This window comes from Amblyraja radiata, chromosome 3 (genome assembly GCF_010909765.2).
Source record: "Amblyraja radiata isolate CabotCenter1 chromosome 3, sAmbRad1.1.pri, whole genome shotgun sequence".
Classification (NCBI taxonomy): Eukaryota; Metazoa; Chordata; class Chondrichthyes; order Rajiformes; family Rajidae; genus Amblyraja; species Amblyraja radiata.
In genome coordinates, this window is record NC_045958.1 from 65,862,017 (window position 1) to 65,889,258 (window position 27,242).

Sequence of the window (27,242 nt, forward strand, 5' to 3'; positions counted from 1 at the left end):
AATGAGAATATCATGATAGAAGTCCGAGAAAAAAAGGAGATGATTGTACAATAAGTCCTCAAATAGTCAATGCGAATTAAAGGAACTATAATGCCAGGAGATTGCAAATAACTGCAAGACTAATAGGATTGTCATAATAGAAGATTTTAACTTTCTCAATATATACTGGTACGGCCATAGTGCCAAAGACTTAAATGAGTGGAATCTTTCAAATGTGTTCAGGAAAGTTTCCTTAAAAAATATGTAGAGTTCCTGAAGGGAGAGGGAGAGACCTGCTCTTAAGGAATTGGGAAAATGACTGAAATGTCAGTGGACAAAGCTTTTGTGACAAGCAGCCACAACTCTATTGGGTTTTAAATAGTTATGGATAAGGACAGGGCTGGTCCACAGTTAAAGTTCTAAATTGGAACGTCCAACTTTGATAATATTGGACAGGAACGTGCAAATGTTGATTGGAGGTAGGTTGTAACAGGCAAGAGGATGTCTGGGGAGTAGGATGTTTTTATTAGTGAAAGTTCAAAGTATGCATGTTCCTGTTAGAGTGAAGGGCAAGGCAAGGAGGAGTTAAGGAACCTTGGATGATGAGAAATAGATCTTTGATCAGGAATTTTACTCATATGGCTGTATGGTGACCCCAAATTTGACTGTACCAATTGGTGCATGTGACAATAAATGTCTCTTGTCTCTTATCTCTTGAAAAAGGTCAGGTATAGGCAGCTGGGATCAAGTATATATCTGGAGGAGTGTAGGGGACATAAGGGCATTATTAGAATGTATAGAACATACATTGGTACAGCACAAGAACCAGGCCTTTTGCCTCCAATATTTGTGCCAACATGATGCCATGACCAATCCTTATCTGCCTGCACATATTGCATATCCCTTCTTTCTCTGCATGTGCTTATCCAAAAGTCTCTCAAATGCTCCACCTCCACACCTGGCAGTACATTCCAGGCACCCTCCACCCTCGGTGTAAAAAACACTGCCCTGCACATCTCCTCTATGCTTTGCTTCTATCACCTTAAAGCTTTCCATCCTGGGAAAATAGGTTCTGGCTATGCAAAATCTATGCCTCTCATAAGTTTATATACTTCTATCAAATCTCCCCGCAACATCCGGTGTTCCAAAGAAAACATTCCAAGTTTGTACAATCTCTCCCTGTAGTTAATATCCTCTAATCCAGGCATCATTCTAGTAAAGCTCCTCTGCATCCTTCCCAAAACCTGCACATCTTTAGTTGAGAAGGAAATCAGGAGGGCAAAAAGGAGGCATGTCTTAGCTCTGCCATATAAAATTAATAAGAATCCAAAGAGATTTTATAAATATATCAAGGGAAAAATGGTAACTAGAGAGAGAATAAGGCCCCTCAGAAACTAAATTAGTCATCGATGTGTGGAGCCGCAGGAAATGGGTACGGTCCTCAATGAGTTTCTCCTCTATTTTACCATGGAGCAAGACATGAGATAAGTGAACTTGAGAAAGTTAATGGAGATGTCTGGAGAACAGTCTGTATTACAGTCAAGGAAATGCTGGTCCTTCCAAGATGTATGAAGGTAGATAAATCTCCCAGGCCTGACCAGATTGATCCAAGGACAATTTAGAGAAGAAATTGTAGGAATCCTAGCTGAGATATGTGAATTGTCGTCAGACATGAGTGAGGTGCCAGATGTCTGCAGGGTGGCTGATGTTGGGCCTTTATTTAAGAAAGGCTGCAATGGTGGGCGAGTAAGCAAGCCTCGCGTGGTGAATCAAAGAGATCTTCATTGTTGAAGTAACAAGAACAACACACACGCGGAAGTTGGAAGGCTGAACCGGGGCTCAATACTTATACTAGGACACACCCTTAAACCCTGTGACAACTCCTTCCCGCCATTACCCAGTCACGTGAGCCTACCACCCGACTGCCGAGGGTTCGCATAGTAAGTGGCCTAACCACCAGGTGGTGCCACACTGCAGCAACGCCTTTGATACATTTTCACGCGAGAGGCTGCTCTGGAAGGTTAGATTGTATGGGATTCTGGGAGAGCTAACTAACTGGATATAGGATTGAAGGTAGACACAAAATGCTGGAGTAACTCAGCGGGTCAGGCAGCATCTCTGGAGAGAAGTAACAGTCTGAAGAAGGGTCTCGACCCGAAATGTCACCCATTCCTTCTCTCCAGAGATGCTGCCTGACCCACTGAGTTATTCCAGCATTTTGTGTCTACCTTCGATTTAAACCAGCATCTGCAGTTCTTTCCTACACACTGGATATAGGATTGGCTTGATGGAAAGAGGGTGGTGATGAAAGGTTTTTATTTGGACTGGAGACTTGTGACAGTCCCAGTCTATATTGGGGGATTTAAAATCACTACTATGACAACCCTATTAATCTTGTAGCTGTCTGAAATCTCTGCATATTTTACCCAAAAAGGTATGCTTGTTTTGGAGGAGACTGGCCTACTCCCTGTCCTGGTGGTCATCCATCTACCTGTGCCTTAACTGCCATCCTACTGCACGAAGACCAAGGAAGAGTCACAAAAACAAAAACAAACCATACCTTATCCTGCGTTCCCATCGCAACTACCTGGTTAACTCATCTCTTCCCACCCAAACCACCCCATGCCCAAGTATGTTCCCCTTAAACCGCCAGAGATGCAATACCTGTCCCTATACCTCCTCCCTCGACTCCTTCAGACAGTCCTTTCAGGTGAGGCAGAGATTCACTTGCACTTCTCCAATCTCATCTACTGTATCCGCTGTTCCAGGTGTGGACTTCTAAATATCAGCGAGACCAAGCGCAGACTCGGCGAACGTTTTGCTGAACACCTCCGCTCAGTCCGCCTAAACCTCCATGATCTCCCTGTTGCTAAACACTTGAACTCCCCCTTCCATTCCCAAACTGACCTGCCTGTCCTGAGCTTCCTACACTTGTCAGAGGGAAACCCAACGCAAATTGGAAGAACAGCACTGCATATTTTGCTTGGGCAGCTAACACCCCAATGGTATAAATATTGATTTCTCTACCTTTGTAACCCTTGTTATCCCTCTCTCCATCCCTCCCCTATCCTAGTTCTCTGACCAGTCTGATTGTTCCCTTGATTAAATGTTTATCTTTGTATGCTCCGTTGTCACCTTCGCCTAGCTAACAATGATCTATTCTACATTTTTCTTGAACTTGATGTCTCGTTTTCACACCTTACATTCTTTATCTCTGTGTCTCTGACTCAGTCTGAATAAGGATCCCGACCCGAAAATTCACCCATTCCTTCCATCCAGAGATACTGCCTATCCCACTGAGTTACTCCAGCATTTTGTGTCGATCATCATACCTTATCTTTCCATTCAGCTTCCTTGCCGAAACCTAATGAGTCAAAACCTCTAAACTTGACCTCCAGCTCAGCACTTGTCGTCGACACGCAACCTCATCGAATGCTGTCGCTCCCGATAGGCCCCTTCACTAGTGCCTGCCTCTCTTGTGTACACCACTAGGGGCAGTCACTGCTGCTTTTAAAATCTCTGCTGCTCCTCCTCTCAGTTGCTCACTCACTGCTGAAAATAACTGTTGAAATTAACCAGAGAATCTTTATTTATTTATTTATTTTTATTTTATTGATTAGAAGTAAGTACAATACAGTGGTACCTTTTTACAGGTTCCCAAAATTATGTTAACATAATACATTCTCTGTACAACTTCCTTTTTTTTAAGAGAGAGATAAGAAGGAAAGAGATAGTAAAGAATAGAGGAAAATCTAGTGTGTGAAAAAAAAAAGAGAGAAAAAGAGCTAGTACAGAAAAGAAATAAGTAGGAAAGTGAAGCAGGAGGGAGATTATCCACTCGCCACAAGGAGATGCTTTTTTATATTCTTGATCATCTTTCACCCTTACCTGAAACTTAAAATTTTTACGATACTGTTGCACCACATGAATCCAAAACATCAATAACTGGAGACCAACTTGGTCTTGTTTGTCTATTAGGAGGAGTCTCATTTCTTCCAGGTGGGCTGTGTCCAACATATTACTGGTCCACATTTTAAATTTTGGTATAGTAGCATTTTTCCAAAATTTAAGTATAGGTTTTTTTGCTGTTATTAAACCATAATTAAAAAATGAATTTTGGGGTATATTTAATTTGTTCCCGTCTCCCATTACTCCAAATATAATAATTTTCAGTATTAGGTTCCATTTTTATCTTAAATAGACTAGTGAATATATCAAATATATCACACCAAAATTTATGAAGTTTTGTGCAAGAAACAAAAGAGTGTGTGATATTGGCATTTTGAGAAAGACATTCGTCACAGTTAACCAGAGAATCTTATGGATTAATTTAATGTGAGTAGCAAAAGGTCTACCAAATGGAGAAAAGGTGAGTTAAATAAAGAACTGATGTTTAGTCAAGCACCAGAAATCTACATGTGATAGTCTAAACGGCCTGTCCCACTTTCACGATCTAATTCACGACTTCTGCCGAGTTTGCCCTTGACTTATACTCGCAGCATGGTCGTAGGAGGTCGTAGGTAGGTCGAAGCAGGCCGTGATGCTAGTCGTAGGTACTCGTGGCAGCAAGGAGTTCGGGGCGTTTTTCTAGCCTGATGAAAAATGTCCACGAGTAAAAAAGTTTGTGAATTAGGTCGTGAAAGTGGGACAGGCCCTTAAGAACTGGGAAAGAGGGGGAGTTGCACAATTTCAAGTGTCAAGAGTGTTTAATTGTCGTGTGCACTGGGAATAGAACAATGACATTCTTACTTTTTGCAGCTTGATAGGTACATTAGCACAATGACATTACAGATAGACAATAGACAATAGGTGCAGGAGTAGGCCATTCGGCCCTTCGAGCCAGCACCGCCATTCAATGTGATCATGGCTGATCATCCACAATCAGTACCCCGTTCGTGCCTTCTCCCCATAACCCCTGACTCCGCTATCTTTAAGAGCCTTATCTAGCTATAAACATGCAATAATCAATAATACAATAATAATTGATAATACAATAATACAATACAGTCATCCTAGGTAGCCAAACCATAATAATGCAAGAATTTTATGGTTGGTGGGAAGAAGCTATTCTTGAATCTGGAGGTTTTGGTTTTCAGGCTCCTGTACCTTCTTCCTAATGGTAGCAGCAGAGCATGGTCAAGGTGGTGTAGGTCTTTGATGATATTGGCTAATATTCAACTAGAATATTCAACTATTCAATTAAGTAGCTAAATAGCCTTTTTTTTCTCTATTCAATAGGTCACGTACTCCACCCTTCAGGAAGTTGTTGATCATTTTATAAGGGCGACAAATGGAGTTTTGAAACCATACTTTGATTCCAACGATTATGCCAGCAACATTGGTATGTTTGCACAACCACACTACACATGGGTTTGAATAGCTTTATTGTCTCATCCTGTTTCACATTCAGAACAATCTGATTTCAACAAGGAATGGAAAACATTTAAAATACAAAGTTACAACTTAAAAGATTAGCCAGGTCCTCGGATCTTCTACAGCCACCTGCAGGGATATTCTTTATTTCATGGTTGTTTCTTTATCCTCCTAATTTCTTTCTTAAGTTCTCTCCTACACACTCTCAATCTTGGATGACTGCACCTGCCGCATGTTTCCTTTATTTTCCTGATCTACGTAAATGTATTTATGGAGCAAAAGTAATTTTCCATGCTGTCACTTTTTTAAACAAGGATAGAATAATTAAATAACTCCTTGGTGGCAGTCTGTGTAAAACTGTTGTGAATTGGTGAAGGACTGAGGAAGTGCTGCATTGATAGCCATATAAGGATAAAACCAAACTCGTGTTATTCTTCAAAAGCAAACCTCATTATCTTTATAGACCACGTCAAAAGCATCTGTTGATTAGGAATTGTGATGAAAGATCCCCAAGACATTCAGCCATTTTCTGATCTTTTCCTATAAATCTTTTTCTTATTTTCATTTTAAAATGATACTCTGGTGCTTGATTAATTTGGTGGCTTTGATTCATAGAAATGTAATCCAACAGGACAAATAGCGTAGGGCATTTGAGTTCATATCACAGCATTGTCCCTTTGAGATACTGACTCTCGAAGAGATATTGAATTGAGACATTCAGAGGGAGAAATTCAACTTTCAACATTAACACTGATAATGGAAGAGATATTTGGCCATTGTACTCACCTCTGCATAATTGTATTGGCTTCAACTTCTCTCCCAGGAGTATAATGAAGTTTACGAATAAAACATCTGACACATGTCATACTGTGAAGGAAATTTGTTGGGACAGAAATTCTCATGCACCAGCATAAGAAATTTGTACATTGTTCAAGTGAATTTTATCTAAAACCTAATTGCTTAATGCAATCAGTTCCGCCATGCAAGTATGGCAAATTTAGATCTGGGTCCACATGCGTAGACACAGACACCACCTGGCTAACATTGTTATGATCTCACTTGCACAAGATTTTAGTGTATATTTAAATCCTGCGAACAACCCGGCCAGTGTGTGGCATAGCCTTCATTCAAGTGTGGAAATCTACTTCTGCATTAAAAAGAGCTGCCTTACCTGGTCTGTGGCTTGAGATTTGAAGAAAACTTGATTTGCAGGCTGTCCTTCTTAGGTTTCTCACGGTTCAGATCCTCCAAGCTTGTCTCCACTGCTCCCATTTTGCTCATATCTGTATCTATGTTCTTAATCCCCTTACTCTCATGTCCAGCCAAACATGCAGCCCTCTTCCACAAACTGTGTTTGGCAGTCCAACCAAACTGTACATTGCCCCTTCCCAATTCTCCCCAAACCTAATCATATATCCCATTCTGATCATCACTTCGTCGGTATTATTCCAGGCCTGATATCCCTCCCGAATAGTGAAAATGTGAGTAGATGTGGAGGGGATGTTTCCAGTATTGGGAGAGTCTAGGAACAGAGGGCACAGCCTCATGCATCTCAAATGCAGAGCTAGTGGAGGAAAGGTCTTTCTTCATCCAAAATGTGCAAGCTTATCTTTTTACTCAATTCTTGATTCCTGTCTTGACTATTGTACACAATCGATTTTCAGTCACAGCTCTTCACTCCAAACTGAATGGGCCTGTGAAAAAGCTGCTTTAATGCACCTTCTTGTAGAATTTCTAGCCCATATTCTTTGATGCTTGAATCCAGACTCACATTAACATGATCGAACAAAATGATTTGTAGAAAGGAGTAGATTTTGGACAGCCTTGCGTCTATTTTAGATAAAAGAGATTTACTGTTCTGGACTCCCCCAAAAGAAAACTGTGGCCTCTGGTTCTGGACTCCCCCAACATCGGGAAGATGTTCCTGCATCTAGTGTGTCCAAACACTTAATAATCTTATATGTTTCAATAAGATCTAAATTTCCAGAGCTAAATTTTTGTAGCTTTATAGGTACATTAGCACAATTACATTACAGATAGACAATAGATAATATGTGCTGGAGAAGGCCATTCGGCCCTTCAAGCCAGCATCGCCATTCAATGCGATCATGGTTGATCATCCACAATCAGTACCCCGTTCCTGCCTTCTCCCCATATTTCTTGACTGCCTCTCCATTCTCTCAGCCGCTCCATTCTCTCAGCCGCTCCATTCTCTCAGCATATGACTGTCCTGCCAACTCGGGAATTAACCTTGTAAACCTACGCTGGATTCCCTCAATAGCAAGAATGTCCTTCCTCAAATTAGGGGACCAAAACTGCACACAATACTCCAGGTGTGGTCTCACTAGGTCCCTGTAGAACTGCAGAAGGACCTCTTTCTAATCAACTCTTGTTATGAAGGCCAACATGCCATTCGCTTTCTTCACTGCCTGCTGCACCTGCATGCTTACTTTCATTGACTGATGAACAAGGACCCCCAGATCCCATTGTACTTCCCCTTTTCCCAACTTGACACCATTTAGATAATAATCTGCCTTTCTGTTTTTCCTACCAAAGTGGATAACCTCACATATATCCACATTAAACGGCATCTGCCATGCATCTGCCCACTCACCCAACCTGTCCAAGTCACCCTGCATTCTCACAGCATCCTCCTCACAGTTCACACTGCCACCCAGCTTTGTATCATCTGCAAATTTACTAATGTTACTTTGAATCCCTTCATCTAAATCATTGATGTATATTGTAAATAGCTGCGGTCCCAGCACCGAGCCTTGCGGTACCCCTACTAGTCACTGCCTGCCATTCTGAACGGGACCCGTTAATCCCTACTCTTTGTTTCCTGTCTGCCAACCAATTTTCTATCCATGTCAGCACACTACCCCCAATACCATGTGCCCTAATTTTTCCCACCAATCTCCTGTGTGGGGCCTTATCAAATGCTTTCTGAAAGTCCAGGTACACTACATGCACTGGCTCTCCCTTGTCCATTTTCCTAGTTACATCCTCAAAAATTTCCAGAAGATTAATCAGCATGATTTTCCCTTCGTAAATCCATGCTGACTCGGACCGATCCTGTTACCGCTATCCAAATGTGCCGCTGTTTCATCTTTTATGATTGACTTCAGCATCTTCCCCACCACCGATGTCAGGCTAACTGGTCTATAATTCCCTGTTTTCTTTCTCCCGCCTTTCTTAAAAAGTGGGATAACATTAGCCACCCTCCAATCCACAGGAACTGATCCTGAATCTATAGAACAATGGAAAATGATCACCAATGCGTCCACGATTTTTAGAGCCACCTCCTTAAGTACCCTGGGATGCAGACCATCAGCCTTCAGTTCTATCAATCTACCCAACCCCATTTCCTGCCTAATGTGGATTTCCTTCAGTTCCTCCGTCACCCCAGATCCTCTGGCCTATAGTACATCAGGAAGATCAGGACAACTCATCTGCCATTTCCTTGTTCCCCATAATAAATTCACCTTTTTCAGTCTTCAAGGATCCAACTTTGGTCTTAACTAATTTTTTCCTCTTCACATACCTAAAGAAGCTTTTACTATCCTGCTTTATATTCTTGGCTAACTTACCTTTGTGCCTCATCTTTTCTCCCCGTATTGCCTTTTTAGTTATCTTCTGTTGCTCTTTAAACATTACCCAATACTCTTGCTTCCCGCTCATCTTTGCTACGTTATACTTCTTCTCTTTTATTTTTATACTGTCCCTGACGTCCCTTGTCAGCCATGGTTGCCCCTTACTTCCCTTGGAATCTTCCTTCCTCTTTGGAATGAACTGATCCTGCACCTTCTGTATTATTCCCAGAAATACCTGCCATTGTTGTTCCACTATCATCCCTGCTAGGGTATCTTTCCAGTCAACTTTGGCCAGCTCCCCCCTCATGGCTCCATAGTCCCCTTTGTTCAATTGTAACACTGACACCTCCGATCTACCCTTCTCCCTCTCCAATTGTAGATTAAAACTTACCATATTATGGTCACTACTTCCTATTGGCTCCTTAACCTCAAGTTCCCTTTCTGGTTTGTTACACATTACTAAATACAGAATTGCCTTCTCCCTGGTAGGCTCCAATACAAGCTGCTCTAAGAATCCACCACGGAGGCACTCCTCAAACTCCCTTTCTTGGGGTCCAGCACCAACCTGATTTTCCCAATTTACCTGCATGTTGAAATCTCCCATAACAACTGTAGCATTACCTTCACGACTTGCCAATTTTAACTCTTGATTCAACTTGCACCCTATATCCAGGCTACTGTTTGGGGTCCTGTTGATGTCCCATTAGGGTCTTTTTATCCTTACAATTCCTCAGTTCTATCCAGACTGACTCCACATCTGAATGGTGGCCGATTAGGAAAAGGGGAGATGCAACGAGACCTGGGTGTCAGGGTACACCAGTCATTAAAAGTAGGCATGCAGGTGCAGCAGGTAGTGAAGAAGGCGAATGGTATGTAAGCATTCATAGCAAAAGGATTTGAGTATAGGAGCAGGGAGGTTCTACTGCAGTTGTACAGGGTCTTGGTGAGACCGCACCTGGAGTATTGCGTACAGTTTTGGTCTCCTAATCTGAGCAAAGACATTCTTGCCATAGAGGGAGTACAGAGAAGGTTCACCAGACTGATTCCTGGGATGTCAGGACTTTCATATGAAGAAAGACTGGATAGACTCGGTTTGTACTCGCTAGAATTTAGAAGATTGAGGGGGGATCTTATTGAAACTTACAAAATTCTTAAGGGGTTGGACAGGCTAGATGCAGGAAGATTGTTCCCGATGTTGGGGAAGTCCAGAACAAGGGGTCACAGTTTAAGGATAAGGGGGAAATCTTTTAGGACCGAGATGAGGAAAACATTTTCACACAGAGAGCGGTGAATCTCTGGAATTCTCTGCCACAGAAGGTAGTTGAAACCAGTTCATTGGCTATATTTAAGAGGGAGTTAGATGTGGCCCTTGTGGCTAAAGGGATCAGGGGGTATGGAGAGAAGGCAGGTACAGGATACTGAGTTGGATGATGTGCTGCGATCCCATCTTTAATAACTGACTCTAGCTGTTTCCCCACTACCGATGTTAGACTAACTGGTCTGTAATTCCCCGTTTTCTCTCTCCCTCCCTTTTTAAAAAGTGGGGTTACATTAGCTACCCTCCAATCCTCAGGAACTACTCCAGAATCTAAAGAGTTTTGAAAAATTATCACTAATGTATCCACTATTTCTGGAGCTACTTCCTTAAGTACTCTGGGATGCAGCCTATCTGGCCCTGGGGATTTATCGGCCTTTAATCCATTCAATTTACCTAACACCACTTCCCGGCTAACCTGGATTTCACTCAGTTCCTCCATCTCCTTTGACCCGCGGTCCCCTGCTATTTCCGGCAGATTATTTATGTCTTCCTTAGTGAATACGGAACCAAAGTAGTTATTCAATTGGTCCGCCATGTCCTTGTTCCCCATGATCAATTCACCTGTTTCTGACTGCAAGGGATCTACATTTGTTTTAACTAATCTCTTTCTCTTCACATATCTATAAAAACTTTTGCAGTCAGTTTTAATGTTCCCTGCCAGTTTTCTTTCATAATCCATTTTCCCTTTCCTAATTAAGCCCTTTGTCCTCCTCTGCTGGTTTCTGAATTTCTCCCAGTCCTCTGGTAGGCTGCTTTTTCTGGCTAATTTGTTCGCTTCATCTTTTGCTTTGATACTATCCCTGATTTCCCTTATTATCCACGGATGCACTACCTTCCCTGATTTATTATTTTGCCAAACTGGGATGAACAATTTTTGTAGTTCATCCATGCAGCCTTTAAATGCCTTCCATTGCATATCCACCGTCAACCCTTTAAGAATTAATCGCCAGTCAATCTTGGCCAATTCACGTCTCATACCCTCAAAGTTACCTTTCTTTAAGTTCAGAACCATTGTTTCTGAATTAACCATGTCACTCTCCATCCTAACGAAGAACTCAACCATATTATGGTCACTCTTGCCCAAGGGGCCACGCACAACAAGACTGCTAACTAACCCTTCCTCATTACTCAATACCCAGTCTAGGATAGCCTGCTCTCTCATTGGTTCCTCTACATGTTGGTTTAGAAAACTATCCCGTATACATTCCAAGAAATCCTCTTCCTCAGCACCCCTGCCAATTTGATTCACCCAATCTATATGTAGATTGAAGTCACCCATTATAACTGTATTACCTTTGTTGCACGCATTTCTAATTTCCTGTTTGATGCCATCCCAACTTCACTACTACTGTTAGGTGGCCTGTACACAACACCCACTAGCGTTTTCTGCCCCTTAGTGTTTCACAGCTCTACCCATATCGATTCCACATCCTCCAAGCTAATGTCCTTCCTATCCATTGCGTTAATCTGCTCTCTAACCAGCAACGCTACCCCACCTCCTTTTCCTTTCTGTCTATCCCTCCTGAATATTGAATATCCCTGGATGTTCAGCTCCCAGCCTTGGTCACCCTGGAGCCATGTCTCCGTGATCCCAACTATATCATAATCATTAATAGCTATCTGCACATTCAACTCATCTACCTTATTACGAATGCTCCTTGCATTGAGACACAAAGCCTTCAGGCTTGTTTTTACAACGCTCTTACCCCTTATACAATTATGTTGAAAAGTGGCCCTTTTTGATTTTTGCCCTGGATTTGTCTGCCTGCCACTTTTATTTTTCACCTTGCTACCTATTGCTTTTACCCCCATTTTACACCCATCTGCTCACATATTTAAGAACCCCACCACCTCTTATTCTCTGTTTATTATTGTCTTCTTCTTTCCCCCCTACATGTTGGGTCTGTGCTTCCCTTCTCCTGCCTCACACACTGTCTACTAGCTTTCTCTATTTGAAATCAATCATCTCTTTCAAAATCAAATCTAAACCAAAATATGAATTCATTCCAATACACAATCAGGGTTCCAATTCAGGCTTTCAGGTTACCATAGTAGAAGTTATATCCAGTTACCATAAAAATTGGAACCCAGATTTTCACTTTTTTTTTGCAGAGATCACCAAAGATCATCAGAAAAAGATACAAAAGAAGCTGGTGCCAATGTCAAAAGTGGCTCCAATTCAACGTCATTCAATGTCACCATCTGAATATCCAGACATACCAGGGATAATGCAAATGCCATGCAGTGCTCAGCAAAAGCTGCCATTAAAGCACCAATCATTAAATCCAGGCAGGTCCTCTTTATTAATTTGTTAATATAGTGTCATTTGAAAATGTTTAACAAGCAGCTACATATGAAAGATTTTGAAGGGTACAGGGATAGGTACAGCAGAGAGGGAGTAATTCTGATCCTCCCTGGAGAACAATCAGTCGGGCCAAATTTCAAGAAATGAAACATATTTGTCTTATATTTGGATTAGGATGAATTTATATCCTCAGGATTCCTCCACTTGCATTGTGAATGAAAAGTGTTAAGGGCCTGTACACGCCGATTTTTTCGGTGACTACCATTATCTTTGACTGACATATCAGGTCACCGAAAAAGTCACGGCGTGATGCGACATGACGCGGCGTGACGACGTATTGCCATGTTTCCTCAAATGCCTCAACTTTTTTTTGTTGCCGCTGGATTTTGAAATGTTCAAAATCTTTCGGCAACCCTGATAAGTCAGTCAATGACGCCGACAGCCGCCGAAAAAATCGCGAAGTGGAACAGGCCCTTTAGTCTTTGAACCTCCTCACATCCTTTCTCTGGTGTTTCATGCTGTTAAAATTAAAACACCCTTGGGATAATATGTTGAACATGGTTTATTATAAAGAGGGACATGGATTGGGTGACCAGTCTTGTCACATTTAATTCTGTGTTTTTATGATTAAACTGTTATCTAATATATGCCTGCTACCAATGACAACTTTAACATTCAGGCAATCAATACATTTATGGTGGAACGCTGGCGTAGCTGGTAGAGCTGCTGCCTCACAGTGCCAGAGACCCGAGTTTGATCATGACCTCGGGTGCTGTCCGTATGGAGTTTCCACATTCTCCCTGTGACTGTGGCTTTCCTTCGGGTATTCCGCTTTCCTCCCACATCCCAACGACGTGTGGGTTTTTTAGGTTAATTGACCTCTGTGAAATTGCCCCTAGTTTGTAGGGAGGGATACAAAAGTGGGAAAACATAAAACTAGTGTAAACGGATGATAGATGGTCGGTGTGGACAGTGGAGCCAAGAGCATATTTCAATGCTATATTTTTAAATCAATTAATAACAGGGTAATATTTGCAGCCTTACAGTGTCAGAGCTATACAACATGGAAACAGGCTCTTCAGGCCAACTTGTCCATGCCGACCAAATGGCCTAACCGAGTTAGTCCTCTTGCTCTTCCCTTAAAGTTATGCCCTCTATTCTTTAAACTCCCCTCTGTTGGGGCAAAGTCATGTCCAGTAACCTCAACAATGCCCATCATGATTTTATAAAACTTTTTAAGGTCACTCAGCCTCCTATGTTTCAGCAACAAAAGTCCTTGCCTATTCAGCCTCTCCCTCTGGCTCCAACCCCTCAAGTTTAGAGAACATTTCATAAATATTTATACACCTTTCCTAGTTTCATGATTTGGACCATCTGTGACACTTCCCTCCCCCTTTCCTCCCCCTTTCCTAATCGATTATTTTCGTCACCTCCTCAAAGCTACCTCTATCTCAGGATCCATTAACAAAAAAGTTTGAGGCCTACTCAGGCATCTGTGAAGGGGGAGCCGAGCCTCGAGATGTCTGCTGTGGGGTAGTTCAAAGGATTCAGTGTCTTAAGGTTAGGCCAACTTTTTTCTGAGTGTTTTCCCACCTCTCGTCAGTACTGATGGCATCAATATCTCTGATTGTCTCTTTGCCTAATCTACAATCGCCTCCCTAACCGACCTCTGCCCAAACTCAGTTTGACCGACCTACCCTCATCCAACTTTCCTCTCTGAATTATTTCTAATATTTAATTCAATCTTGGCTGATCAATCTTTCTCTCTCAACTCCGTTTTCCTGCCTTCTTCCCGTAACCTTTGATACCTTACTAATCAAGGTTGCTTGAAGGAAAAGGAATGTCTGGAAAGTGGGATATTCAGGGCATGCATGTTCCTATTATAGTGCAAGGCAAGGCAGGTTGGAGTCAGGAAGCATGAATGATGAGAGAAATTGAGGCTCTGGTCATGAATATGAAGGAGGCATGGGACAGGTATAGGGCAGCTGGGATCAAGTGCGTCCCTGGAGGAGTTTTGGGAACCGAGGGGCACATTAAGGAAGGATATGAGAACACTTGTGCTCGGTCTGCCAAGGCTTGCTGGATCTCCCGGAGGCTAACCATTTTAACTCTCCTTCCCATTCCCATACTGACCTTTCTGTCCTGGGCCTCCTCCATTCCCAGAGTGAGGCTGCACGCAGACTGGAGGAACCTCACCTGTTATTCCACTTACAAGTTAACCATATGAACATTGAGTCGTCTAGTTTTAGGTAAATAACTACAAACAACCTTTTCTAACTGACCTCTGCCCAAGCTCAGTTTGACCTACATACCCTCATCCAACTTTCCTCTCTGAATATTGCTTAATGTCTAATTCAATCTTTCAACAGGGGACTGCAGTGGAGGTCCAGTCAAGGAAGAATCTGAACCTAAATACGTGAATAATGAAAGTAGGAGCTGTTACATAGTTTTGCATTTTTTCTTTAATGGTCATATTTATCTTTTGGACCACATGTACATTAGTAAATCTTTATTTCTGTGTTCAATTGATAACATGTTTCCTTTAATGAAATTGCACTCACAATGTGCCAAACTGAGATTTTTAAGGTTATTCAATTTATTCCTTATTCCTCCAGTAGATTGGTTGTAGCATGCAAATTATGCAGCTAATAAAAAGAAGGCAAGATGTAGCAGAGTGGCCTACTGGGAGAGAGGCTGTGTGGAGGGTATGTGTGAATCTTTGGTGCCGTGTGGAGGGTATGTGTGAGGCCTTGGTGCTGTGTGGAGGGTATGTGTGAGGCTTTGGTGCTGTGTGGAGGGTATGTGTGAGGCTTTGGTGCTGTGTGGAGGGTATGTGTGAGGCTTTGGTGCTGTGTGGAGGGTATGTGTGAGGCTTTGGTGCTTTGTCGAGGGTATGTGTGAGGCTTTGGCTCGGGAGTCTAAAATGTTGTGTGAAGGGCAAGTGTGAGTTTTTTGTTTAGAAACATAGAAACATAGAAAATAGGTGCAGGAGTAGGCCATTCGTCCCTTCGAGCCTGCACCGCCATTCAATATGATCATGGCTGATCATCCAACTCAGTATCCCGTACCTGCCTTCTCTCCATACCCTCTGATCCCCTTAGCCACAAGGGCCACATCTAACTCCCTCTTAAATATAGCCAATGAACTGGCCTCGACTACCCTCTGTGGCAGGGAGTTCCAGAGATTCACCACTCTCTGTGTGAAAAAAGTTCTTCTCATCTCGGTTTTAAAGGATTTCCCCCTTATCCTTAAGCTGTGACCCCTTGTCCTGGACTTCCCCAACATCGGGAGCAATCTTCCTGCATCTAGCCTGTCCAACCCCTTAAGAATTTTGTAAGTTTCTATAAGATCCCCTCTCAATCTCCTAAATTCTAGAGAGTATAAACCAAGTCTATCCAGTCTTTCTTCATAAGACAGTCCTGACATCCCAGGAATCAGTCTGGTGAACCTTCTCTGCACTCCCTCTATGGCAATAATGTCCTTCCTCAGATTTGGAGACCAAAACTGTACCCAATACTCCAGGTGTGGTCTCACCAAGACCCTGTACAACTGCAGTAGAACCTCCCTGCTCCTATACTCAAATCCTTTTGCTATGAAAGCTAACATACCATTCGCTTTCTTCACTGCCTGCTGCACCTGCATGCCCACTTTCAATGACTGGTGTACCATGACACCCAGGTCTCGCTGCATCTCCCCTTTTCCTAGTCGGCCACCATTTAGATAATAGTCTGCTTTCCTGTTTTTGCCACCAAAATGGATAACCTCACATTTATCCACATTATACTGCATCTGCCAAACATTTGCCCACTCACCCAGCCTATCCAAGTCACCTTGCAGTCTCCTAGCATCCTCCTCACAGCTAACTCCCTCTTGGGAGTCTTTGATGAGGGGGCTGAGATAAGGAGGCCATCACAGAAGTGGATAGGATGATATATTTGCACGTGTGTGAGTTGTGATTTTTTTTCTCTCTTTCTTGGTCCAATTACAGTAGTGATTGTAGATAAATGGGTACAATGCTCCTCTGACAGGATGTGGAAATTCAGGGAAACTGCTGGTGTCCCTGGTGACTACACTTGTGAGAATTGTGACCAGGTTTCACCTCACCCACAGCTAACAATGGCCTGTTTCCTTTATCATCGTTACTTTTTTGCATATCTTTCATTCATTTGTTCTATATCACCGTCTATATCTCTCGTTTCCCGTTCCCCTGACTCTGAATCCGAAGAAGGGTCACGACCCAAAAAGTCACCTATTCCTTTTCTCCAGAGATGCTGTCTGACCCGCTGAGTTATTCCAGCTTTTAATCTTCAGTTAAAATTCTAAATTGGAGCAAGGCCAAGTTTGATGGTATAAGACAGGGACTCACTTAACTTGATTGGAGCGTTTGAGCACAGGTTCATAAGTCATTGGAGCAGAATTAAGCCATTCAGCCGATTGAGTCTACTCCGCCATCCAATCATTGCTGATCTACCTTTCTCTCTCAACTCCATTCTCCTGCCTTCGTCCTGTAACCTTTGATACCTTAAGGTTGTTTGAAGGAAACAGGAATGTCTGGCAAGGTAGGTCAGCATCAGGAAGCATGAACGATGAGAGAGATGAACGATGGTCAAAATAAGAAGGAGGCATTGGACGGGGATAAGCAGCTGGGATCAAGTGCATCCCTGGAAGAGTTTTGGGAACTGAGGGGCACATTAGAGATGGATATCAGAACACTTGTGCGGGATCCGTGGTCTTGCTGGATCTCCCGAGGCTAAGCATTTTCTAGTATTAGGTAAATAACTACAAGCACCTTTTCTTCTTTCCCTCCATTCTTCCCTGTCCCCCAACTGGACGGGACTAATTTCTCCCCTTCCTCCTCCCCTTCCACCTATATCCTTCATTTGGCTTCAAATTTGCACTACTACTATCCTTATCTCACTCCTTTGGTCTTTTCATCTGTCCTTTGCCCAACCATCAATCTGCATATCAAAACACCTCAAGTCAAGAGAGTTTATAGTCATGTGTCCCAGATAGGACAATGAAATTCTTGCTTTGCTTCAGCACAACAGAATATAGTAGGCATGAATACAGAACATATCAGTGAGTCCATAGACCATTATATAAATATATACACACATCAATAAATAAGCAGTTAAAGTGCAAATAAACAAATAATGGTCTATTAATGTTCAGAGATATGTTTCAGTTGAGTTTAATAGCCTGATGGCTGTGGGGAAGTAGCTATTTCTGAACCTGGACTTTGCAGTCTTCAGGCTCCTGTACCTTCTACCTGAAGGTAGCGGGGAGATGAGTGTGTGGCCAGGATGGTGTGGGTCTTTGATGATGCTGCCAGCCTTTTTGAAGCAGTGACTGCAATAGATCCCCTCGATGGTAGGGAGGTCAGAGCCGATGATGGACTGGGCAGTGTTTACTACTTTTTGTAGTCATTTCCGCTCCTGGGCACTCAAGTTGCCGAACCAAGCCACGATGCAACCGGTCAGCATGCTCTCTACTGTGCACGTGTAGAAGTTAGAGAGAGTCCTGCTTCACCTGTATCCACCCAATATTTGTGGAGGCTTTGTCAATAGACAATAGGTGCAGGAGTAGGCCATTTGGCCCTCTGAGCCAGCACCGCCATTCAATGTGATCATGGCTGATCATCCCCAATCAGTACCCCGTTCCTGCCTTCTCCCCATATCCTCTGACTCCGCTATTTTTACGAGCCCTATCTAGCTCTCTCTTGAAAGCATCCAGAGAATCTGCCTCCACCGCCCTCTGAGGCAGAGAATTCCACAGACTCACCACTCCCTGTGAGAAGAAGTGTTTCCTCATCTCCGTTTAAATGGCCTACTTCTTATTCTCAAACTGTGGCCCCTGGTTCTGGACTCCCCCAACATCGGGAACATGTTTCCTGCCTCTAATGTGTCCACGCCCTTAACAATCATATATGTTTCAATGAGATACCCTCTCATCCTACTAAACTCCAGAGTGTACAAGCCCAGCTGCTCCATTCTCTCAGCATATGACAGTCCCGCCGTCCCGGGAATTAACCTTGTAAACCTACACTGTACTCCCTCAATAGCAAGAATGTCCTTCCTCAAATTAGGGGATCAAAACGGCACACAATACTCCAGGTGTGGTCTCACTAGGGCTCTGTACAACTGCAGAAGGACCTCTTTGCTCCTATATTTGATTCCTCTTGTTATAAAGGCCAACATGCCATTCGCTTTCTTCACTGCCTGCTGCACCTGCATGCTTACTTTCATAGACTGATGTACAAGGACTCACAGATCCCATTGTACTTCCCATTTTCCCAACTTTTTTTTTTTTTAAATTACAGTACATTACAATAGTACAAGCCACATATATCTGATTACATTTATTGTACCAATTCATTTTTTAAGCTTTAAAAAGAAAGAGAAATAAAGAAAGTAAAGAAAGTGAGAGAAAGTCGTGATATTGTGAAAGAGTGATCAAAAAGAGAGACCCATTAAGCAGAGTTAGGGAAAAAAAGTTAAGAAATAGGCCATAGAAAAGAAAAAAAGAAAAAGAAACAACAGCTCTATTATGAAGACCGCGCAAAAAGGGATATACTAACTTCGTATTTTTCATTCCCCCTTACCAGAGCCTGACACCATTTCTTTTTAAAGCACTGTTGCACCTTATACTTGTAGTAAGTCGATAAATGCAGACCACGTCTTTTGGAAGTGGTCTGATTTGCCTGCAAGAAGGAGTCTCATATCTTCCAGGTGTAATGTTTCAAACATGTTTGAAATCCACATATTTATTGTTGGTATAGGAGCGTTTTTCCAGAATTTAAGTATAAGCTTTTTTCCCGTTATTAACCCGTAATTAAATAGATTATTTTGAAACACCTTTTCCCAATTTGACGGCATTTAGATAGTAATCTGCCTTCCTGTTTTTGCTACCAAAGTGGATAACCTCACATTTATCCGCATTAAACTTCATCTGCCATGCATCTGCCCACTCCCCCAACCTGTCCAAGTCACTCTGCATTCTCATAGCATCCTCCTCACAGTTCACACTGCCACCCAGCTATTTGCTAATGTTACTTTGAATCCCTTCATCCAAATCATTGATGTATATTGTAAATAGCTGCGGTCCCAGCACCGAGCCTTGCGGTACCCCACTAGTCACTGCCTGCCATTCTGAAAGGGACCCGTTAATCCCCACTCTTTGTTTCCTGTCAGCCAACCACCTCTCTGAAGCTCCTGCCTTCCTTCCTTCCAGCTTTGTTTCCCTCCTCATCCCTCCATCACTACAATCAGTCTGAAATGGGTTTGTATCTAAGACCAGAATTGCATGCAATACCCCAATGTGCCTAACAAATATTTTATACAGCTGCAAATGTGACTTCTATACTGTGTAGTAGCCATTGAGCTCAACTCAGTATGTTATAACTATAACCAGTTACCTTTAAATTTTATCTGCCTGTAATTATGTGGGTGGGATATATACGTAGTTGGAGGCGTGTTTGCGGCTGGGATTCTCGCGCAGACGCCCTAGTAATTAGTTTGGTTGAGTTTGAAGAAGCATGGAGGAGAGGTCACAACTTTCCACCATGCACGAGTTTGACTACGAGTAAGATCAGAATGTACTTAAACAAGACGAAGTTTAGATGAATATCTTACTGTTTTTACTACTGCAATAAAGAAACTATTAATTAAGAGAGACTGTGTTTTGGAAGATTTATCTTTCGACGGCATTGAATGTCTCGTGGAGAGCTCGTGAATGCATTTCGATTATCCCCTGAACCCCTGTCTTCAATCATAGTGACTAGAGGAAAGATTCCTTGAATGATATGAAAATCTGTCACTCCATACTGAACATTCTGAACAATGAATGAAATAATATTCAACATGTTCTTTATCACCCTAACTACTTGGCTTGCCAGTTTCAGGGGGCCATGGACTTGCACCCCAAAATGCATCTGAACATAAATGCTCCCAATGGTCCTGTCATTCCTCTATAATCTTCTCTTAAATTTGAATTCTCAAAGCACAACATCTCACACTTGTCTGGATCGAACACCACCTGCCATTTCCATGTCCACGTTTTAAAATGGTTGCTATCCAGCTAAATTCTTTGACAGTATCCACCAATTTTTGTGTCACATAAAAACTTACAACGGGATCCTTGACCTCCTGACCTATCAGCGAGGATAGGTGACAAATTACACTGTACAATCATTCTCAATAATGGTGTCAGCCAAGTACCAATCCATCCCAATCGATAAGTTTGCAGATGGCACCACGGTATGAATGAATGAATTAATAAGTTTATTGGCCAAGTATTCACATACAAGGAATTTGCATTGGTGCGTCGCCCACAAGTGACAACTTGACATACAGTGGGCCAGATATAGAATAACGATGAGAGGGAGTACAGAAAGGAAATTGAGAACCTTGTAAATTAGGGCCAACGTAGCAACCTCTCCCTAAATGTCAGCAAGACAAAGGAGATAGTGATTGACTTCAGGAAGCGAAGCAGTACACACGCCCCAGTCAACATTGATGGCACTGATGTAGAAATGGTCAAAAGCTCAAGTTCCTAGGAATAAATATCACCAGTAATTTGTCTTGGATCACTCACACTGAAGCTATGGCCAAGAAAGCACACCAATTTTTCTACTTCCTTAGAAGGCTCGGGAAGTTCTACATGTCGCCCGTAACTCCCACAAACCTCCACAGATATGCCATAGAAAGCATCTTATGGGGATGCGTCACAGCCTGGAACAGCTCCATCAAAGACCGCAAGAAGTTGCAGAGAGTTGTGGACATAACCCAGAGTATCACACAAACCAACCTCCCTTCCATGGGCTCCATCTACACTTCACTGTACCTCGGCAAGGCCATCAACATAATCACAGACCAGTCCTATCGCGGTCACTCCCTCGTCTCCCATCAGGCAGGAAGTACAGAGGTTTGAAAACTCATACCTCCACATTCAGGAACAGTTTCTTCCCGGCTGAATGAATGGTCCTCTCGTCAGCTAGAGTGTGGTCCTGACCTCTCATCTACCTCATTGGCGATCTTTGGACTATCTTTAATCGGGCTTTACCGGCTTCAATGTTATATCTTTACCGGATTTCAATGCTATATCTTTGCACTAAATGTGGTAACCGTTACTGTTTATCTGTGCATGTGGACAGCTTGATAGTATTAATGTATAGTCTTCTTTAGACTGGATAGCACACAAACAGATGCTTTTCACTGTGCCTCTGTACACGTTAATTAATTTATATATATCACAAACAATAGAGGTTCTAGCGATGATCTTTGAGGAACACCACTCGTCACAGACCTCCAGTCAGAATAACACTCCTCCACGACTACCTTTTGTTTCCTATGGCCAAACCTATTCTAATCCACATATGTCCCAATTCCCCGTCTGTTCATGTGACCATCTAATTGCTTGTTCATCTGCTTGCACTGTATGCCTGGCAATGTGTGCTCCAGGCACACTTCAATCTGTGTGAAAAGACTTGCCTTGCAAATCTCCTTTAAGCTTTACTCCGAGTGCAAAGCTGATTATGATATTAACATGGGTTTTTCTGTATTATTTCAGTTCTCCGAAAACTGAACCAGATGAACCTGGCAGGTGAGTGGAGGGAAATAATTTTGAACCTAAATATGTTATCAAAATTTGTAATGAACAATTACAAATTGAAAAGTGACTATAAATTTGTTTTTTCTAATGAAGATGACACGCCACCCAGTTATATTGCTCCAAATCCATGGGGCCAGAAGCATTTTCCCAGAGGTAATCTTGAACTTTCACATTTCCTTTCCTAGTTTTGTCGAATAAATTTATTGATATGTGACAGTATGGGGAAATGCACCTGTATCCTTGGTAAAAGCAATCGTCGATTTAATCCCAAATCTAGGTTAATATCATTTTCGAAGGTAGTATAAACAGGCAATTTATTCAAATTCATACAAACTTTGGGGCAGCTGGTTCCCATTCAGTCCACTGCATTTTCTCCCTGTTTCATTAGAGCCTTAGTCATACAGCATGGAAACAGGTCCTTTGGCCCAACCTGCCCACACAGAAAAACATGCCCCTCCACACTGGTTCCACCTGCCTGCATTTGGCCCATATCACTCTAAACCTATTCTATCCATGCACCTGTCCAAATGTTTCTTAAACATTGTGATAGTACCTGCTTCAACTACCTCCTCTGGCAGCTCGTTCCATATACCTACCACCCTTTGTGTAAAAAAAATTTGCCCCTCAGGTTCCTATTAAATGTTTGAACGTAAACTTATGTCCTCTGGTTCTTGATTCCCCTACTCTACGTAAAAGTCTGTTTATTCTAGTTATAGAATAAACTGATATGGGATTAGTTGGATCCAATATGTTGAATTTGTGTTGAAAGAAAATCCCAAATGAGCTTAGTTGTATTGTATTATAAAAACTTATCTATTCCTCTCATAATCTTATCCACCTCTACAAAATCACCCATCATCCTCTTGTGCTCCAAGTAATAGTCCTAGCCAGCTCAACCTTTCCTGGTTGCTCAGGTCCTCGAGTCCTGGGAACATCCTTGTAAATCTTCTCTGTTTAATAGCATCTTTCCAATTTAATAACATCTTTCCTATAACAGGGTGACACAAACACAATATTCTAAATGTGGCCTCACCAATGTCTTGTGCAACTGTAACATAACCTCCCAGCTTCTATACTCAATACTCTGACTGATGAAGGCCAATATGCTGAAAGCCACTTGACCACCCTATCCACCTATAACTCCAGTTTCAAGGAATTATGTACCTGCTCTCCTAGAACCCTCTACTCTACAAAACTCCCCAGAGCCGTGCCATTCACTGCGTAGGTCCTGCCCTGCTTTGACTTTCCAAAATGCAACACCTCACACTTATCTGTATTAAATTCCATTAACCATTCCTCATACCACTTGCCCAACCAATCAAGATCCTGCTGCAATTTTTGACAACCATCTTCATGATCTACAATACCACCCACTTTATGGTCATCTGCAAACTTTAGTTTGTGTTCCATCTTCCAATAGTCTTAGTTTTCCCGTCCTTAATTAATAAAACAAATCAAAACAATGTGCAGCAGAAAAGAGACTGTGACCATGTCAACTGGTAAAAGGCGATGGAGGGAAAACTGATATGGGATTATTTGGATCCAATATGTTGCATTTGTGTTGAAAGAAAATCCCAAGTGAGCTTGGTTGTATTGTCTCTCACTTGTATTTAGTTTCATGAGTCAATTGTGGATCTGACATGTTGTTACATTTTGAATGCATGTTATTGATTAGTGGTAAGATTACCTGCTGCACTCTGTTGCATGCCTTGTGATGTCCCAGCACTTTATTCCATTCCAGGGCTCCCATCAAAATAACTCATTTGTTCATTAAAGTGTCTCTTTCCTATCTTCCATACACAAGCTCCAGTCATGAAGGAATACTCTCCTAAGATCCCAGTTATCATAGATGGTTAATGAATAATGTCTGCTCTATTCAGGTCCAAATTTTTTGTAAGCACCATAGTAAGTCATCTTTAACATAGTTTACAAGGCCTCCCTGGGTAACAAATGCCTGGCTTATGAACAAGCCATTACAAGCGGGGACTGGGTCAAGCCGAGTAAAGTTGGGAGCACTGAACAATTTCTCTCACTCAATCTCACCGAGTCAGTGAGGCAAAATGGCATCAAACTTCCCATGTCTCTTGTCACAACTATTTCTATAATCCTCTCCCACATATTTTATGTTCATTTCCCACTTACAAAAAATTAAGTTTATGAACAGTTCTTAAGAACAGAACTCTTTTGTAACCGAGGGACTGCCTGTACATTATGAAAAGATGTTGAGAACCTACGAAGAATCTATAGCTGTTCTACTTGGCACACGCCAACTTACAAAGCTGCAATACGTATTAGTACAGCTATGCTGACTTACTAAAGGAAAACATTATTTGGGTGCTTGATCACTGTTATGTTACAAAAGTGAGCACATGTAGATTGAATGTAATGCCTTTTGAATGGACCATCACATGAAGAGAGGTGATTTGAGCATCGTACCAAAACTGATTCTTCCTGTGGCAACACTGTGGCGTCTTAACACCTGGCTTGGTATTGGACCTTTGCATCTCCCTTCAAATTTCTCAGAACAGTTGTGATTTTACAGCAGGAACCAGTGATGAATTAACAGGTTAACAAAAGGTAAAACATTTGATCGTGTAACTGTTTTTCCTCCATGTGCAGGCAATGATGAGTCGAGCGAACTTATGGCAAAGCTGATGAAGAGACGACAAAGGCTGCAGGATGATTAATGCACACCTCAGAGAATATTGTTCCAATAAGCATGTCTTATTTAATTAACAAATGCAAGCACATCTGCAGTGCTTACATTTAAGTCAAAAACACTTAACCTTTGCCGTGGAAAATCTTAAAAGTGAGAGAAGTAACTGATTTAAGGAATTAGAGAGTTCTAGGTTTTACCAGGTTATACTTGTTTTGAATCTGATCCTGAAGCTACGCACCTAAAATTTTCACAAGAACAATTTAACATAAGAGTTCTGTTTTGGAGTTATTTCTATTTTTACTTTGAGAGACTTCCTGAATCATTCAAGAGCCAGGAATGTTTATTTGTCATATGTACCGACAATGGAACAATGAAATTCTTACTTGCAATAGTTTTACAAGTTTCTGTCTTTTCTTTCAACATACTTTAAAATATCATGTCCCACAGTGCCATATGAGATAATGTTATTTACTGCAACATTCTACTTTACAAAAATCAATTTGTTATATCACATATTATGTGATAATTGTTTCATTTCTTTATGTACATTGTGATTACAATAAGATAGCAATGTAAATTGTGGAAATCTATTGTAATTAAAATTAGTTATTGTTAGTCAAGACAGTGCTAAATTACATGGGATGCTGTAGTATAAAGCGACTCACAAAAAGCAGGTACAGCAAATAATTAGAATGCAAATTAATCGCTAGCCTATTTTACAGAGTGGAGGGAAAATAAAAAATATTTGTTTTTACTGCACAGGGTGTTGTGGAGGCCACTCCTGAAGTACTGTCTAATGCTTTGGTCTTGGTTTATGGATGTGTATGCTTACATTGGAGCCATTTCAGTGAAGGGCTGCCGAGTTGATTCTTGGGATGAAAGGTTTGCCTTACTTTGAGTAAGTTGGGCCCAAATTGAAGGAGAATTAGAAGATATCTTACTGAAATCCGTAAGATTTTGAAAAGACTACATAAAGATAGGACAGTGAGGATTTTTAAGTTTACAGCAGGGTCTAGTTCAGCTGGGAAGGTGAGCCAAGTAATGGCAAATTAAATTTAAGTCTGACAAAGGTTGCACTTTGGTATGTCAAACCAGGACAATACTTGCACAGTAAATGGTAGGGCCCTGGTAGGTATTGTAGAAGAAAGAGATCTGGGTGCAGGGTTCCCTAAATGTGGCAAGTCAGGTGGACGGGGTGGTGAAGAAGGCCTTTGGCATGCTTGCCTTCATTTGGATGGATATTGAGTACAAAAGTTGGGACGTCATAATGCCGCTGTACAGGTTGATGAGCCCACACTTGGATGATGCAGTTTTGGTCAGTTTCCTTATTATGGGAAGGATGTTATTCAGTTGGTAAGGGAGAGGCTGGATAGGCTGTGACATTTTTTATTTGGAACGTTGGAGGCGGAAGGATGACCTTTTTTAAGAATGAGCGGCATGGATAGAGTGAACACTCGGTCTTTTTCCCAGGGTAGAAGATTCTCAAACTAAAGAGAGTGAGAGCTGTGGTGAGAGCGGCGAGATTTAAGAGAGACAACTTTTTCACCCTGAGTGTAGTTTGCACCTGCAGCTGCCAGATGAAGTTATGGAAACAATTATGACTTTCACAAGTAATTTGGACAGGCATATGGATAGGGAAAGTTTTGAGGGAAATGGACCAAATAGGACTCGCCCGGAATATCAAATTAGTCAGCATTGACAAGGTGGGCCAAAGGGCCTATTTTCATGCTTTTTAGTTCTATGACTCCAGATGCCTTCTGAATAGGGGATTGGTGGAGATTGATTGTACAATCCTTGGCATTTGGTACTCTTGAGGCTGAAATATTGAATAATTTTCAAGGATGAAATAGATTATTTCTTGTTCGATACAGACAAGTGGTGATGAGGCCTGGAGCTTACCAGCCATGAACTTATTGATAAAGAGAATAAAGAGCCAACGTGATCTACTCCTGTTCCTTTTTGTGTGCTTTTTTTTTTTAACTTTATGGTTTACATAGTTTTGGCGATAGTTTTAAACTATAAAAAAAGTCAGATCAATAGAAATAGTTATAGTCAGCATCAGTCAGGACTGATTCTTTAGCCCAACTTGTTCCTGCAGAACAAAATGGTCCATCTAAGTTTGTCGGTTGCAATGATCTTCAGAAGGAGAGAGAATACAACTTCTGACTGGTGTTTTGTTGCAATACTGAATAGAGAATAAAGAGCCTGTCCCATTTACGCGACTTTTTCGGCGACTGCTGGCACCCGTCATAGGTCGCCGAAAATTTTCAACATGTTGAAAATTCAGCGGCGAGCAGAAAGATGCTACGACTCTTTGGGTGACTAGGAGACTACTCACGACCATACAGGCGACACCTGGTGAAGCCTGTATGGCCGTGAGTAGTCGCCCAAAGAGTCGTACCTTGT

The 27,242-nt window shown here is 41.9% G+C and overlaps 1 protein-coding gene across 1 annotated transcript in view; it reads left to right on the plus strand.

Moving 5' to 3' along the window:
• Positions 1-26,761, plus strand: part of LOC116971110 (signal-transducing adaptor protein 1-like) — a 108,851-nt gene extending 82,090 nt beyond the window's left edge. Inside the window, exons 8-13 of the mRNA XM_033017954.1 lie at positions 5,218-5,320; positions 12,376-12,552; positions 14,938-14,997; positions 22,136-22,168; positions 22,271-22,330; positions 24,797-26,761. Coding sequence (XP_032873845.1) covers positions 5,218-5,320; positions 12,376-12,552; positions 14,938-14,997; positions 22,136-22,168; positions 22,271-22,330; positions 24,797-24,864 — 501 coding nt within the window. The 3' untranslated portion in view covers positions 24,865-26,761. The remainder of the gene's footprint in view (positions 1-5,217; positions 5,321-12,375; positions 12,553-14,937; positions 14,998-22,135; positions 22,169-22,270; positions 22,331-24,796) is intronic.
• Positions 26,762-27,242: the final 481 nt, after the last annotated feature.